The sequence below is a fragment of the Lupinus angustifolius genome, chromosome LG01 (genome assembly GCF_001865875.1).
Source record: "Lupinus angustifolius cultivar Tanjil chromosome LG01, LupAngTanjil_v1.0, whole genome shotgun sequence".
Classification (NCBI taxonomy): Eukaryota; Viridiplantae; Streptophyta; class Magnoliopsida; order Fabales; family Fabaceae; genus Lupinus; species Lupinus angustifolius.
The window spans coordinates 25,760,098-25,777,583 of record NC_032009.1 but is presented as its reverse complement, the minus strand read 5'-3'; the positions used below and the strand labels follow the sequence as shown (position 1 = coordinate 25,777,583).

Below are 17,486 nucleotides of genomic sequence, written 5' to 3'. Positions count from 1 at the left end.
ATTTGAGTATCTATATATTAGATAATTTTTGTTACAGGTTTACACACACATATATATAAACATGTATGTCCGGTTTAATTACTGAACCACTGGTTGAACCACTAAACCAGTACCCTCACCAATTTGATAATCGATCTAGTTTTAATAACATTACTTTTTCCCCTTAAATGGGAAGTATCAATAGTTTGATTTAATCATTTGAGTACACATAACACTACTATAAAATAAATGACTTCTGAGAGTTTTGTCTATGCTGCACTTATGCAGCTTTATGTTGCAACAAAGGTATACATAATCTGGAGAAAGAATTCATTTGTCATTGTGCTCCTCTCCCCTTTGCAGACTCTAGCCTAGGGCCAGAACAGGTCGGTCCGAGTTCAAGTGAGTTTAACTTGATAAAGATTTATTTGAGTCGAAATTTGACTTGAATTCAAAACGAGTTATATTTCCAACTTGAACTTAGCACGATTGAATTCATCAAATATTCTATTCAACTAATCAACTCAAATTAGTTTGGTTCATCAAAAGTTTGTCAGTTCAAACGCATAATTGTTTTTAGATGAAATGGCTTGACTAAAAACAATTGTTATTGTGAAAAATGGAAATAATTAATATAAATCATTGGATCTTATTTAAACTATGCACAATGGCGGATCTTGACACAAAGTCTAACCGGAGCAATAATAAATTATCATTTTGTGTGAATAAATTTATCTTATCTTACTATATAATTTTGTTTAAATAAGATGAACAACTCAATCAAGTAAATAATATGCATTTATTTTCAACATATTGTCAAATTTGTATTTAACTCAGAAACGGTTGAGGTTTTCTCAAACATGAATGACTAACGGCACCAACAGTAAAATATTGAAATTGAAATCTCAAGTTAATATTATTCTTCTCATTGAAATCCACATGGTATAATTTTTGCACAAAAATACAAATGTTATCAATATTAAATGAATTATAGAAATCCTTACAATGTTATGATTTTTGTTACGAACTCAAATGAAGTCATAGTATTATAAACAGCACCAATATATATACATGTAAGAGATTTATTCATTATCTATAAATTTTAGAATAGCCACACAGATTACATTTTACATATTTATTAACCAACAAATTGAAGAAAAAATGTGAGGTTAAATGAGTATTTTCATGAAGACACATTTGAGTAAGATTAAAATAAGAGAAAAAATAGCAATGATATACATTGTTACTGTATCATCCATAATTTATATTTATTCATCATTGACTCTTAAAAAAAAAAGTAATACAAATGAGTGATGAACAATATACTGACTGTAAATAAATGTTTACACTAATTCTGCATAAATATTACACTAAAAAGAATAGTACATCAATAATTTAAAAAATAATTTTCAGGGGGCAATTGCCCCCACCAGCCTCAACAAAGTTCCTCCTATGACTATGTATGCACATGATTTTTTGAAGTAAACATGTGGCCATAACTAACTTTTAACCCTAATCATTCATGTATATTTGCAAACCTAGATTTATTGTTTCCACAATTTTTATATGGAAATTGTTCTCACTTGTGAGTCATATAATCGAGTAATTTTGTGAACCTAACCAGTCAAATTGTATTTGGTTGAAGTTCAACTCATTTATTTGACGAGCTTAATTTTTAGAAACCAAGAGCTTATTTAACAAGCTTAATATTTAGAAACCAAGAAAAACAAGAGCTAGCTTAATCATAGGAGAGAAGCCAAGAGACTGCAATTCAGCTATAATACCTTGTTTAGTAACGAGGTGATTTGGAAAGAATAAGGATGTTATTCTCCGAGTTCAATTTGACACAACTATTATGAAAAAAGTTGTATGAAATTTTCATCATATTATCTTGAATAAGTCATGCTCATTACTGTGATGTTTATTTCTGTAGCCTCACCTGGGAAAAATACCAATTACCTGATGAAGTTCTTTACCCATCTAAGAGATGTAACCACTAACCATCTAGGTCCAAAGTTTATCTCACTACTTTATCTTATTTGTATATATCAATATTTTTCTTTTCATAGTATCATTATGTGGCATATAAGAGACCAGAATCCTAATCACTTTAACTTGAGCTTTGCAGCTGCATAAACCCCTTCAGTTGTATTCCTCCGATTTACTTTCTGAGCTGAATATTTCTGAATCTTCTCTTTGCCTTTTTTACTAGATACCTCACTTGGTTCCGCACCCTTTTCTCCAACATTCTTTCTATCACAAACAAAATAAATTGTCAAAATGAGAAGTTAAATCAAAGGACTAAGAGAATCAGAAGTATCTGATATAGCCTATAGAATGTCTTAAACACAAACCTGCGGTTCATAAACACGAGGAACAAGCCAACAGTCGCGGCACCACCCAAGACTGATTTTATCACTAGGTTCGTATTTGGTTTTCCTTTTGGTATTTCTCTACTTCCCTCTGATTCTGTTTCAACTAAATTTTCCAAGGAGTGCACACTCTCATCTTCTGGTTTTGATTCTTCCTATGTAACAAAATTGCATGACAAGCTTATCAATTTTCATACGGAAATGAAATAACATAACCATGCTTGAGAAAGGATCAAGACAACTTACTTGAATATGCACCTCACAGGTATGTTCTGAAAGGTGAACAGTATCCATATGATCTGTGTTGATTTGACATTCTTGTTGATGCCCATTGCATTCAAGTTTTGAGCTTTGATTTGTTAATACATCTTCATCACAGTTAGTAGGAATTACAACATCATTGGTTATCACATGTAGTACTCCTTCACCTTTGTCTCCAATGTCTTGAGTTGTGATAACCCCGCTGCAAAAATCATTAGCATCATCACTATTTGTGGGACATTTTTCACAGTCATCTACACCTTGAGCATTTGATGCAAGAGCCAGGCAATCATTTTTCAGCTCTTTATCATCAGTGCCAATATTAACAACAGCTGCACTAATTACATCTTGATACGTAGTTTCCTTCTGTGAGCTACCCTCGAAAACACATGAGGAACTTTGGTTATCTTTAGCTCTACTTGATGTCATAGCACATTTTCCTTTTGGATCCAATTTACAAAACTGGGGCAAAGAATTAACCTGATTGGGCAGAAACTCCTCAGATTGGTCGCAACTAGCACTATCCAAGCACTTCAAATCATTTTGAGAGTTCTTGTCTTTGCTTATTTAACAAGCTTAATATTTAGAAACCAAGAAAAACAAGAGCTAGCTTAATCATAGGAGAGAAGCCAAGAGACTGCAATTCAGCTATAATACCTTGTTTAGTAACGAGGTGATTTGGAAAGAATAAGGATGTTATTCTCCGAGTTCAATTTGACACAACTATTATGAAAAAAGTTGTATGAAATTTTCATCATATTATCTTGAATAAGTCATGCTCATTACTGTGATGTTTATTTCTGTAGCCTCACCTGGGAAAAATACCAATTACCTGATGAAGTTCTTTACCCATCTAAGAGATGTAACCACTAACCATCTAGGTCCAAAGTTTATCTCACTACTTTATCTTATTTGTATATATCAATATTTTTCTTTTCATAGTATCATTATGTGGCATATAAGAGACCAGAATCCTAATCACTTTAACTTGAGCTTTGCAGCTGCATAAACCCCTTCAGTTGTATTCCTCCGATTTACTTTCTGAGCTGAATATTTCTGAATCTTCTCTTTGCCTTTTTTACTAGATACCTCACTTGGTTCCGCACCCTTTTCTCCAACATTCTTTCTATCACAAACAAAATAAATTGTCAAAATGAGAAGTTAAATCAAAGGACTAAGAGAATCAGAAGTATCTGATATAGCCTATAGAATGTCTTAAACACAAACCTGCGGTTCATAAACACGAGGAACAAGCCAACAGTCGCGGCACCACCCAAGACTGATTTTATCACTAGGTTCGTATTTGGTTTTCCTTTTGGTATTTCTCTACTTCCCTCTGATTCTGTTTCAACTAAATTTTCCAAGGAGTGCACACTCTCATCTTCTGGTTTTGATTCTTCCTATGTAACAAAATTGCATGACAAGCTTATCAATTTTCATACGGAAATGAAATAACATAACCATGCTTGAGAAAGGATCAAGACAACTTACTTGAATATGCACCTCACAGGTATGTTCTGAAAGGTGAACAGTATCCATATGATCTGTGTTGATTTGACATTCTTGTTGATGCCCATTGCATTCAAGTTTTGAGCTTTGATTTGTTAATACATCTTCATCACAGTTAGTAGGAATTACAACATCATTGGTTATCACATGTAGTACTCCTTCACCTTTGTCTCCAATGTCTTGAGTTGTGATAACCCCGCTGCAAAAATCATTAGCATCATCACTATTTGTGGGACATTTTTCACAGTCATCTACACCTTGAGCATTTGATGCAAGAGCCAGGCAATCATTTTTCAGCTCTTTATCATCAGTGCCAATATTAACAACAGCTGCACTAATTACATCTTGATACGTAGTTTCCTTCTGTGAGCTACCCTCGAAAACACATGAGGAACTTTGGTTATCTTTAGCTCTACTTGATGTCATAGCACATTTTCCTTTTGGATCCAATTTACAAAACTGGGGCAAAGAATTAACCTGATTGGGCAGAAACTCCTCAGATTGGTCGCAACTAGCACTATCCAAGCACTTCAAATCATTTTGAGAGTTCTTGTCTTTATATACTAGAAACTTGTTTGGTTGAGTTGAGCTTGTGGCAGTGCTATGAGATTCAGCACTATCAGGAGAATTAATCTTGCAGGAGTAACAATCAGGAGAATTTAATGAATGCTCAGTTTCCTCAAGCTCCTTAACAAAATATGAATTTCTTGCATCTGAAGTTATACCACATGCTGCTTCGTTACACTTTGTTTCGTCTTGAGATTCATATTCTTCTTTTATCTTGTCTCGCTGATCATTCTTGTCGTTGTCCAAGCACTTCAAATCGTTTTGGGAGTTCTTGTCTTCATATACTAGAAACTTGTTTGGTTGAGTTGAGCTTGTGGCAGTGCTATGAGATTCAGCACTATCAGGAGAATTAATCTTACAGGAGTAACAATCAGGAGAATTTAATGAATGCTCAGTTTCCTTAAATTCCTTAATAAAATATGAATTTCTTACATCTGAACTTATACCACATGCTGTTTCGTTACACTTTGTTATGTCTTGAGATTCATATTCTTCTTTTATCTTGTCTTGCTGATCATTCTTGTCGTTACGCAGATTAAAAGACTTGTTGTTCTGGAAATGATTCCCTGCATCAAATTGATCTCTCAAGTTCCATGCTTCCCTTGACAAAAAGTTCATACCAGACGTACCATTTTCAATAGACTGTGGAGTTGAGGTTGAACCCTGAGAGCTAGCACTTTGCTGTACAGTTGGTGTACTATTTTCTTCAAGAAACACATCAGGATATGAAATGTCATGCTCAAAGTAATCCAAGTCCATAATTCTACTTTGTTTGGCTTGTTCAACTCCAGTATCTAAATCAGATTTTAAATCACTATAATCAATATGTAAATCCCCGCAAGAAGGAGATGATGACCAATTCAGCTCATATTTATGGTCTATATTCTCAGAGCAGTGATTTTGCAACATTTCCTTTGAGGAAAACAATTCATACTCAGCTTTAGGAACTTCATTTCTCGGTTTGTTTTGAATGTCCAAATGATCTAAATCCTCTGATATTAAAACTCCTTCTACCATTGGAGACATGATATTGTAGTTTTCTTCCGATGTATAATCAGACATGGCATCATCCACACCATCAAATTGAAATATGGTATGTTTGATTTCTGTGTCGTCAGATTCGTTTGAATATGCTTCGAAGTCTCTGGTGGAGTGTGTTACTGAGTAACCCTACAAAAGCATCATGGTTTAGAGATACAAGTCGCAAAATGATTTTGTAGAAAGCTCAGGTAGGGCATGTAGATGATTTTGTTAATTGGAGGTGAAAAGGCACCCTAGTAGAAGACTTTGGGCCAGTGCCAATTGAACGGACAAGCTCGTTGGCTTTGCAATTCAGTATTCTGTTGTAACTGATTAATGAAATCAAGGACACACCTGTCTAGATTTTCCTCCAGCATGTTTCTGTAAGTCAAAACTAGAAGAATATGTGAGGATGCCATGAGACAGCTCTATGTTTCTGCGGATGCATCCAACCAAATCCTTGGACATGGTTACCATACGAGTCACAATATCAAAATCAGGAACCTGCCAGCATGTTTTACGTTTACAACAAGACATTATTTAGGGAATAAAATATATGAGCAGGTAAATTAAGATTAAAAAGAAACATTATGGCTCTTACATCTATATTCATTAACCTTGATTTTTTGGAGAATGAGCGTATGCACATACAAACTTTTCGAGTATTTTTTCTCTCAACAACATCTGATGGAGTGAAGAGGTCAATGCCAGTCAATCCCACGATTTCGCATATCTACATATTAAGATAAAGAGATTACATACAATCTAGTCATTACTATCTGTCTACATATTAAGATGCAGAGATTACATAGAATCCACTCATATTAAGTTCAAAGACTCTAATACGTCTGAATGGGAAATGAAGAAACAAGGCCTAAAGCATGACTGAACAAAAAGTAAACATCAATGGAACAATGATTCAACTCTGACAAAAATTCGTTATCTGTAAACATGCAAATAAGCTTTTCGGGTACAAGCTCCATATTAGAAAAACCAGTACCACTCTCCATATTATCAGATTACACTAAATTAAAATAAGATATCAAAGAAAATTATCTGTTTGAGAACAATAGTAACAATAATGTATTGATTACTTCTCTGTTGGTCTGGTCATTAGTACTATCAGTTGTCAGGTACAGAGTGATACAACTTGGGTGTGATCACTTCAAAATGTATTTTAACAAATTAATAATATATTCTCTTTCGAGTAAAAGTAAAACAAAATATATATATATATATATATATATATATATATAACTAATTCTATCTTCCATGTATCAAATGAAAAAATCATATATATAAATGAAATAAATTACCTTCAGAAATGAATCAACATTAGAATAGGGTCGATATCTCCCACCGCTCTTCTTAGAAGCAAATGGCTGAGTTTTGAATGCTTTTTTATGCCCTAGCTCCGTATGCTTTGCCAAAAGCAATTTCCATACCACTTTTGACACTTGAAACCTAAAAAAACAGTTAAATTGTATTTAGAATCCAAGCAATGAACAATATCAATGCAAAAGCATCTTGTTCAAGTTCTCTGCTTCTCTTGGATTTGAATTCTAATCAAAACAAGAAGGTGATACACTGTAGATTTGTATCAAATAAAACATATGAGCATTAAGTATTTACCAAATATCTTCATAAATTCACATTTTTCCTATACAGAATAGAACTTCAGCATCATGATTTTCGCTTTTCCTAGTAAGACATCACTTCATTGCTATAAAGTATAACATGTGTTAACAACAACCTCTCAAACCAGAACAAAATTCAAACCACACTGTTCTTTATAGCAACAAAGTGATTTCTTTATGGGAAAAGTTAAAAATGTAAAATTGATTATATAACTATACAAATATGAATAAGAAAATATATATAAAACATATACGCACAACAATTCTCCATCAGCAAGCAGTTCAGATATAATAGGTTGATCATTTAATCTTATCTGCAAGACTTCTCCTAGCCAAATTCTCGTTTTAGTCTGCAAAATGGAAAGCAAAATAGCAATAATTAAGCAAATGATGTCAGCTACAAATCAGTGACAAGGCAAGGTGAAATAACAAACCTGTGTTTTCAACATAAAGAATACAACATCATCAACAATAAAGTGTTTTTCTGCAACAAACTTGGTCAACAACAGTTGACAGTAGATAAAATTATATTAGTACTTTTATATCTTATTTTTTTGTAATCTTATTTTTCAGTTGTAAATATATATTACCCTTTATTGTATATTTCTAAGTTACATGGGTATTACAGTCTATATATATGTACTAGATTCTGTAAACTTCAAGTTTTTATAACTAATAGTATTCCCTCACCCAAGAAACTAACCCCTTTAGGCATGATTGACCCTCCAATAAGTGTCGCTCTGAGGAATCAAAATCATAACCTTTTGATCTATCTATGGATCCATTTGGCCTTACACTACTGGACTAGCGTCTTGTTGGTTGTAAACATCATTTTTTTTGTACTACACCGGGGTATCATTCATCCCTTTTGGGTAAGAGATTAATCCATTTTGGGTTTCGTGACTGCCTCTACTCACAAGTGTTTCACTGGAATCGAACTCTTGAGTCTTGACCCTGGAGATCTAGTGGGACTTACACTACTAGACCCACAACCTGTTGGTATTGTAAACATCATTTGAAACAAATGTATTCACTCCTTCCTATACTATGATATGGTATCAGAGATATGAAGTAATTACCTATTTTAACCTTAACATATGATAACAACGAAATCTAAATTTAAATCTTCATCTCAATTCAAATCCTTCAACTTCAATTCAAACAAAACGTTACAATGAAAATTAAACGCTCCATCGATCTATTACGCAAGTAAACAAAATTTCACCCACAATTCAGTTCAGAAAATTCACCAATCAATCAAATCTAACTAACTAACCTGCAAGAAAGCATCGTCAATTTCTCGAAAGCTGGATTTGCAAGATGAAGAAGACGAAGGAGCAGTCACCGAAGTCAATGGTGGCGGCGATTCTTCACAAACCATTGCTACACAGTTATCTTTTGGCGCCAATTCAATTGAATGCAAAAAATTAAGACACTACAACCTTATATATGTTTTTGTAAAATGTAACCGCCACCAAATAATAAAGTAGTGGTGTTAAGGTAATGCTATTGGGTTCGTGTTTTCTGGCAACAGAGACAAAAAAAGTGGGTCACAAAAGACAACCCTGGGATTCAGCGTCTGTGTTTTTTTTTATTGAAGTTGTAGTAGAAAGAGACAGACATAAACAATGGGCATGATGTGATAAGGTCCCAGTTATGATTTGATGAGGCACTGCATAACCACGCTAAGGTCCACACCCTTCCGTTTATGGATGGGTCAAAATATGGAACACATTTACACTATGTTTGATTTACACTATGTTTGATTTTTGGAAGAAAAGTTAAGTAAATAAAAGTTCAGCCAAGAAAAGTTAAAAGGAGAAAATTAGTGGAAAATATGATAAATTTTAGTTGTTTGGTACGATAGAAAATGAAGAAAAAAATATAATTATAATTATTAATGAAAATTACTTTATGTATTAGTTTGCTTTTACAGGAGGGTTACAAGTATTACGATACTCACGTAAGTACACAATCATAAATTTACTTTTTAATTAAATATTTTATACATTATAATTTTGTACTTTTTTAAAATTATATATTATGTACATTATTATTATTATTATTATTTAATAATAAATTTTAATTACTGGACACTTCTTATTATCTATATTATAATTATTTATATATATTATAATTACAAAATATATAATTATATTATTAAATTTGAAAATACATGGGTACGCTACTTTTATATGTACCTACAAAATATGTTAGTATGAGTATGGAAAAGCATTATACTCATATAGTGTGTCATATTATCATCCATATTTATTTTCATCATTAGAGTAGCAAAGTTGTAATTTTGTAAAAAATAATTAATTGTTTTAACAAAGTTGTAATTTGATTTACACTATATTTAGTTTAACAAAAAAAAATGAGTAGAATAAAAGTTGAAGAAAGAAAAATTAATAAAAATGATTCTTTAATTATATGATATGAAATAAATAAAAAATGAAAATTAATGAGTTGAGAAATGCTCCCAAAAAAATAAGTTTTATTAATTTTAAGTTAAGGTTTTCCATCCTTTTCGATGCATATATGAGAGAGATAGAATTTAGTAGGCTTCATTGCCTTTTTTTTTTCTTTCTTTCTTTTGTTTTCCTTCCAATCAAATGATGGAAAATAAACTTTTCCTCTACTTTTCTCTCCCATTTTTTCTTTCCTTCTATTTTTATTGCAACCAAACATAGTCTATTGTCCTATAAAGTGTATAGCTTGATATATCATTGTCTGTGATTAGTCATAATAAATGCATTTAAGTTAAAAAATTAATAATTACCAATTGAAAATAAAGACACATGAGTGGTGCATTTTTTGGATATCAAGATGTCAACCCATCAAGATAAGAGTAGTGAGATTCTATTACTAAATATAGAAGTTGTTAGTTTTTATGAGTGGTATATTTTATGGGATAGAAAATATCAACCCATCGGGACAAGAGTAATGAAATTTTATTACTAAATATGGAAGTTTTTAGTTTTTTCCTAAGGTAAAATTATCAATTCATTAATCATTGTATTTAAAAAATCCTATTCTATTATATATATATATATTTTTTTTATATATACCTTTTCACTAGTACGGAAGAGGATACCTGTTAACATAAATGTTGCTTTCTCTCTTTGGCCAATGGCTTCCCCACTCCCCCATTTTTTAATTTTATTTTTTCTTTTCAAATTTTAGTATTATAAAATCATGTGTTACCAAAGGAGTAAACAAAGTAATATTTTAATTGAGCAGTAATTATTGAAAAGTTGTCAAAGTAATATTTTAATAATTGTATTAATAAATCTCGGTAGATTCTCAATATAACCAAATGTCAAAGATTTGATTCATATGAGCAGTAATTACTGAAAAGTCACATCCCGAAATGAATTAATTCTTTATCCAAAAAGGTGATGAAATATTATTAATAATATCATAAAAATTAATCATTAATAAATAAAATATTATTTTTATTACGATGTACTAGCATATATCATTTTTTTAAATGTTATGCCAAATGGTTGCATACATAAAAAAAAAAATATATATATATATATATATATATAAAAGTACTTATTTTGCATAAATCAATCAATATTTTTACCTTCTTTAGCTTTTCAAAATCTATCCCTACCATTTTCTAAAAGGTTATGATGGTTACGTATTTAAAAGTAATCAGAACAAATTTGAATTTTTTTAGTGATAGAGAATTAGAGATGGTAATGGGGTGACAAGGTTGTGATAAATTATTTATAAATCATCTAAATCAAAATTAAATTTATTCATTAAGTTAATAAATAATTGTAGTAATAGATATAATTCATCCAAATTTGAATTCCATTAAATTATGAGTTTAAAAATATTTTTTCAAATGTACGTTTCTTTTAAAACAAATTTCTTTAGTAAAAGGTAATTTATTCAGAAATATGATCTCAAAAAATAATTTTGTTAAAAAATCATTTTAAAAAATGGTTTATAAAAAATAATTTTGTTAAGAAAGTTATTTTAAAAAATGCTTTATTGAAATAGTAGTTTTTAAAAATGATAGATTTTCTAAAATGGTTTTAGTTCTAATTAAAAAAATTAATGAATTAGATATTCATCAAATTTATTAAAATAGATTCATTAGCGGATTGAAATGCACTCATTAAATTTGGATATGGGAAATTGAATAATTTAAAATTTGATTTAATGAATTGGTATAAATGGCACTACTAACTAGTGTATAGTATTTATGCCTACACATATTTGTGTGTTAGTATGTATTTACAAGTTTCAAAATTTAACTAATATTATTTATATATTTTATAATATTAATTACACTGATATCCTTTGAGTTTTAGTGAGTCACAAATTATTCATTATTTTTTTACACATACACAAACCTCTCATAGTTTTTATACTTTTATTATACTGATCACCCTTGTATGAGAAATAAATGTAATTTTTTAGATAAAAAATGATAAATGCAATTAAGTTAAAAGAAACATCGTATATTATGAGGAAAAATTCAAATAATATACAAATTAATGTATCTTTATTATTTTTTATTACAAAACGCATCAACAATTCTATAGAGATATTGTTTAAATTGTTCTTATATTATATCGTAAAGAACCAAAAATAATAAAGAGATATCGACTCATATATTATTTGGATTTGTCTCCACAATATACCATATTTTGTTTAACTTAATTACATTTATCATATTTTTTGTTTAAAATATTGCACTTATTTCTCATGTAGGGGTGATCCGTGTAATGAAAGTATAAAAATTATGGGGCTTGTGTATGTGTAAAAAATTTAAGGATGATTTGTATAATTTAACTAAAACTCATGGGATATCAATATAATTTACTCTAATTAATATATATTATAATTGGGACTTGAATGATAATATTTATGTAAATAAATTTGTCATTGTATTTAGGGGTGAAAAAAGATTATACCATTGTCCGAGATCTATTAGCTAATTTAAAAGAGGTGAGGCTAGGTTTTGTCATAAATAGGCCACACATTTTAAATAAATATATTTAGTTTGATAAATTATTTAAAAAGTCTATTAAGTCTACCAGACATAATTAATTATATTATATATTAATATTTATAATTATATTATATATCAAATTTTAATATAGAAAATTTCATTTAATTACTAGTATTAGATATGTTATTGAAAAACATATTTTTTAGCCTACTTCAAATAGACCTATTTAAATTATGGCATAATATGTTTTTAAGTAGACTTACATGTTAGAGTTGGACTTCGGCCTTTGTTTTTTTTTTTTGACAGTTGAAATTCAGACTCTTATTTTACTTATAGGCTTAGTTTGTTGAAGGAAAAATTTGACTTTGACCTGACTTATTTTCATGCTACCTGTTTAAGAAAAATTATAATATGTAAACATGTATTAAAAATATACTTATATGTATGTGGTTATTTGCGAATGGTATTTGTCCTCACTCATATGTGCATGTCTTTTTCTCATACTTGGGCATAATTCATTTCTATGAAAAATAAATGATATTTGATTACCTTTACTTGCTATGAAAAGCCATCAAGATAAATATTTTTAGTATGCTGTTAGAAATTTAGAATACTCATATAAGTGTACGCCATTTCATTAAGATGTTTTTTTAACCTCTCAGTCTCAGGTGTTACTTTTAAATTATAAAATGATGAAGAATGAAATATCATATAAATTAAATATGTCATGCTTTGTAATGTCTTCGGAAATTGGACTGCCTTTTCTCTCTCTTTCAATTTTGTTTAACTATTTGATTATGACAATCGACAATGAGTCCCATGCACCACTCGCAATTTTTTATATATAAATTATCTGGTTTACATGAACTTATATAATTAACAAAGTGTTGGTAAGAATATGCTAAATCACAGGATGACCAAAAAGTAAATGATTCAATTCCTGAGAGTAATACTTGTTAAAATGAATAAAGTCATAAACTTCAGAAGAGATTAATTTCATAGTTAAAATGATGAAAAATACTCTCACTATTACCAAAAAATACTAAAATTAATTATTTTGAAACTTGAAACACACAACAGCACAATTCTGGCCTTATAAAACGACTCATACCCTATGACAAGAAGGCAAGCTAGCCAACATTCTATTTTAATTTTTTTTTAATTTGAAAAGACTATTAATTATTGTCTGCTGTTTTGAATTTTCAAAATTCATTAATTTCAATGTTTGAATTCTTAGAATTCATCAACTTTAATGTTTGAATGACTATTAAAGTTTCATTTTTCAAAGGTCATTTAGAATTGAGAGATAATATGAGACTTATTTTCCAACATGCATGTCTCATTCATAATAGTTTTAGACAATAAAAAAAGATCTGATATATATATTGATAGTGTAAGAGTTTTATACACGTAAATTATTTATCGTTGATTTATTAATTATTATTGTCCCTCAAACAAAAGTAATATAAATTAATAATAAATGACGTACTGATAATATAAAAAACTTTATACTGACGATACATAAATTTTAAACTCTTATATAAAATAATCCAATAAATATTTAAATCATTAGTAAAACAATGAAACATGTAGATGATATGTTGACACACCTTACATAAGTGTATGGTGGTTGTGCTTATTAATATGAAGTAGTTGAGGTGGAAAACGTTATAGTATTTTGTGTTTCATAACTTTATTGTATGGCATTCAAGTAAACAACGTGGTTACATATGCCACGACCCTAATCATCTTTCTTATATAATAAATATAATTTTTTGTCTCAAATTCTTATCACATAGTCTATCTCATACAAATAATACTAAAACAAAAATATAAAGTAATAAATAGTTAAAAAATTTAATTGACATATTTTATTAGTATAAGACATTTTTTTACGCAAGGTTATGAATGTTTGATCTCCTCAAACAATGTCTTAGGTTCGAGTTTTATGGATAAAAAAATATTTGTTGGGAGAGTTAGCCCCAAATACCTATGAATATTCTCGACTCGGACATGATTGCGTCCAATGCGATAATACAGGTGGCAAATCAATTTTTTTTTATTGGGTTACGTGTCCGTTCTACGCCCACATCTCACAAATTTTGTAGGCTTTCTCCACTCGTATGTTTCTTTGTCTTTCACAAGTCAGAACTTGACAACAATTTTTTTGTTTGGGTATTCTAGTATTCGCACAATTTACTTGAAAAATTTAGAACCAAATAAATTGGTATTATAGATATGAATATATGATAAGGTTTAGCAAATTCTAACTATACATTGGATCTGTGCGGATGTCCGAGTCAGGAATATCTACATATACTTAGAGCTAATTATATTTAGCTTTGAATTGGTCCTAATATGAAATGTACAAAAAAAGTGTTTAACCATTCATGGGGATCTCACTTGAGAATGTGAAAATGTCCATTTATTCGAAAATTTGAAGAAAAAACATATCTAAGAATGTGAACTTTATGTGAGGATATTAAGTTGTCATGGGATATCAACAATTTAGTTTGAAATAACTTTGTTAGCATAAGAAAAAAACATTTCTTAAAATGTCTTTATCAACAAAATACAATAACTAAACATAAAAAATGGAAAAAATTATTGCCATAAAAAATATATTAAAAAAATGTGCAGTTCCCGGGCATATTGCATTTATCCACATTTTTCTTCTAATTCTTCCACCATCCTTTACCAGTGAAATTCTCATGAATCTCAAAGCATTATTATACTAGTTAAGTTTCAGTTTTAACAAAGGAAAGAAATGCAAGCTAACTTGAATATACTTTGTTTTTTTTTTGTATTAACAAGAGTATCTCTAATTCTTTTTCATAAGAAATTAATCTATCTTAGGTTGTGTGTCTACCCCTTCAAAAATGTCACTCATAGAAATCGAATCCTTAACATTTTTGTCTTTCTGAGATCTAACAAAGTCTTATATCATTATATCAACACATTGTTTAATCAAATAGAAAATAAACACAAATTAAACGATGACCATGTACGTATGCTTCAAATTTGAAGATACGATGCTGAATATATAAACCCTTATTAGCTTAACGTATACTTAAAAATCCATTTTATAGTCAATCTTTTTCAGGTTTTATAGTCATTCACTACAATAATAATTATAGCACAAATCCATCAGTTTTTTATGAGTACATATCCATCAATTTTTTTGGTACATATAAAACAAATCTTAATGTTAATATGTCCATCAATTTGCTACCATTGAAGGGAAACTTAGAGTAATAAATAAATCTTCATTTTTATTTGGGTCTCATACATTATTTTATAATTTATTACAATTCTTTATGAAATGAGAATAATATCTAATTTTACCCCATAATAGCAAACATAATTCTTATTATTATCTGAGTCTCACAACATCTAATATTTTCCCATAACAGATATATCCCTCCTTACGTTATATTGACTAAGAATAACCAATAATTACTTTTATTTAAAAACAAAATTCAGAAAATAAAAATGACACAATAAAAATAAAATAAGAATATTCTTATTCAATTAAAAATAATTACGAGAATAGGTTGCTTAATGTACTTCCTTTCTATCGTACTGGCATACACGAAAAAAATACTTATTTATAACCCAAGCCTTTCATCGTTTTCTATTCTGCTACTTTTTACTGGGTCAGGCCCAATGCCCATTACTGTGATTTGAAACCATTTTTTATCGAATAAAAAGCCCATTTAGTCCTGAATTATGAATTGTCTCCATTTGAAGTAATAATCCTTACACTTATTTATTTTTAAAGTAAATTTATAAAAGATAAGATTAACAATACCATTTTTGTAAATAAAATATTAACCTGTATGGATAATAATATACACAAATCACTAAATTGCTGGCTATGAAAAATGCGAGGACAAGATAAATCAATAGAGTTTCAAGTGATACATGTTTAGTTTTTTAAGAAATATATCAACTTCAAGATTTATAGATGAAAGAATTTTCATGAGTGTATGATATTCTCAACTCAAATAATATTTTAACTATATAATGGATAACATCCCTTACAGTATATTGACCATTTGGATACATGTATAATAATTACTATGAGAATTACCCCAATTGAGAATAGATGGGTCATAATTGTTATAGGCTTGAATGAGGAGTAAACATCATACAATGTGATTTTAAGATGGACCAGGATCATCATCATGAAAATTCTTATATATTGCGTATATAATTTTTCCCAAAATCATGTATTGTGGTGTTAAATTAATTAGAAGAATAAAATTCAATATATTGATCAAGATGTTTTATTGTTATTCAATTCTAAAAATGTTATTTGAATATACTTGTTATTTTCATACGTTGGACGTAAATGCCACATTAGTCTTATTTGGAAAGAGAGAAAAAAAAAATATAGTTTTGCAAGAGTTTTTAAAATAATTGATATTCAATTATTATTGAATTTTAAAAATCAAAATAATCACCTATCGTGGTGTAATTTGTGGTTCTTCCTATTTTTCTCCCACTATTTTCTAATTTTTACAAAAAAAACTATATATAACCTAATGTTCATCTCCATCAAATGTATGTTTCATATTAATTGATTAACTATTTTTTTCCTTACATTATAACTATCAATTTTTTAATGTAGAATATGAATGTTAAAAAATTGAACACTACACCTATCGAATAAATTCAAATATAGATGACAAATATCTAACACAAAATATTATATTGTTATTTATGACATACAAACTACACATTATAAATGATATGAAAACGGGTTGACAGACACATCAATACATGTCAACACGCTAGTATGTAATAAAAACAATGATTTAAAATGTGGTAGCGGTTGTTATTTATGTCACTATAGTGTGAGTACTTTTGTCAGTAATCAAATATTTTCGAAATTGATGTTATCTGATAGAGTCGGTCTAAATGTGGTTAAATTATGTCTCAATGTGGCTACATCATTATGATTTAGTATCACACTATAATTGCAGTGCGATGTGATTGTACCGGTCACCACAACCAACGATTTCAACCGATATGTCCACAATTTGTGTGACTAAATATAAATAAATAATGAATGATATACTCTTATTCTATTTGAAAATATCTAAAAGAATGTAAAATCTATATATCAACAGTATAAAGATTTATACACAATTAGTACATCAT

General features: G+C 29.3%; 2 protein-coding genes across 3 annotated transcripts; both read right to left on the bottom strand.

The window, feature by feature from the left end:
- LOC109358550 lies at positions 1,831 to 3,166 on the bottom strand. Its single transcript, XM_019602848.1, has 3 exons — positions 2,598 to 3,166; positions 2,334 to 2,506; positions 1,831 to 2,232 (listed from the first exon to the last, which is right to left on the bottom strand). Exons 1-3 carry the CDS (start codon positions 3,039 to 3,041, stop codon positions 2,085 to 2,087), a joined length of 765 nt encoding a protein of 254 aa, XP_019458393.1. The 5' UTR covers positions 3,042 to 3,166; the 3' UTR covers positions 1,831 to 2,084.
- Positions 3,329 to 8,982, bottom strand: LOC109358536. 2 transcript variants are annotated; one of them, XM_019602833.1, is made up of 8 exons: positions 8,622 to 8,982; positions 7,604 to 7,695; positions 7,025 to 7,172; positions 6,310 to 6,441; positions 6,063 to 6,212; positions 4,104 to 5,858; positions 3,840 to 4,012; positions 3,329 to 3,738 (listed from the first exon to the last, which is right to left on the bottom strand). In XM_019602833.1, the coding sequence occupies exons 1-8, from the start codon at positions 8,724 to 8,726 to the stop codon at positions 3,591 to 3,593; spliced, it is 2,703 nt and encodes a 900-aa protein (XP_019458378.1). In that variant the 5' UTR covers positions 8,727 to 8,982; the 3' UTR covers positions 3,329 to 3,590. The 2 variants fall into 2 exon arrangements, with proteins under 2 accessions (XP_019458378.1, XP_019458384.1); XM_019602839.1 differs by having other exon boundaries at positions 3,329 to 3,734.

Bases quoted from the DNA above. Each gene is read 5' to 3' on its own strand.
- LOC109358550 (XM_019602848.1), bottom strand. From the start codon at position 3,041: ATGACATCAAGTAGAGCTAAAGATAACCAAAGTTCCTCATGTGTTTTC. The intron at 2,507-2,597 runs GTAAGTTGTCTT...TTTGTTACATAG, and splicing joins CCTGTGAGGTGCATATTCAA to GAAGAATCAAAACCAGAAGA. The intron at 2,233-2,333 runs GTTTGTGTTTAA...TGTTTGTGATAG, and splicing joins CTCGTGTTTATGAACCGCAG to AAAGAATGTTGGAGAAAAGG.
- LOC109358536 (XM_019602833.1), bottom strand. From the start codon at position 8,726: ATGGTTTGTGAAGAATCGCCGCCACCATTGACTTCGGTGACTGCTCCT. The intron at 4,013-4,103 runs GTAAGTTGTCTT...TTTGTTACATAG, and splicing joins CCTGTGAGGTGCATATTCAA to GAAGAATCAAAACCAGAAGA. The intron at 3,739-3,839 runs GTTTGTGTTTAA...TGTTTGTGATAG, and splicing joins CTCGTGTTTATGAACCGCAG to AAAGAATGTTGGAGAAAAGG.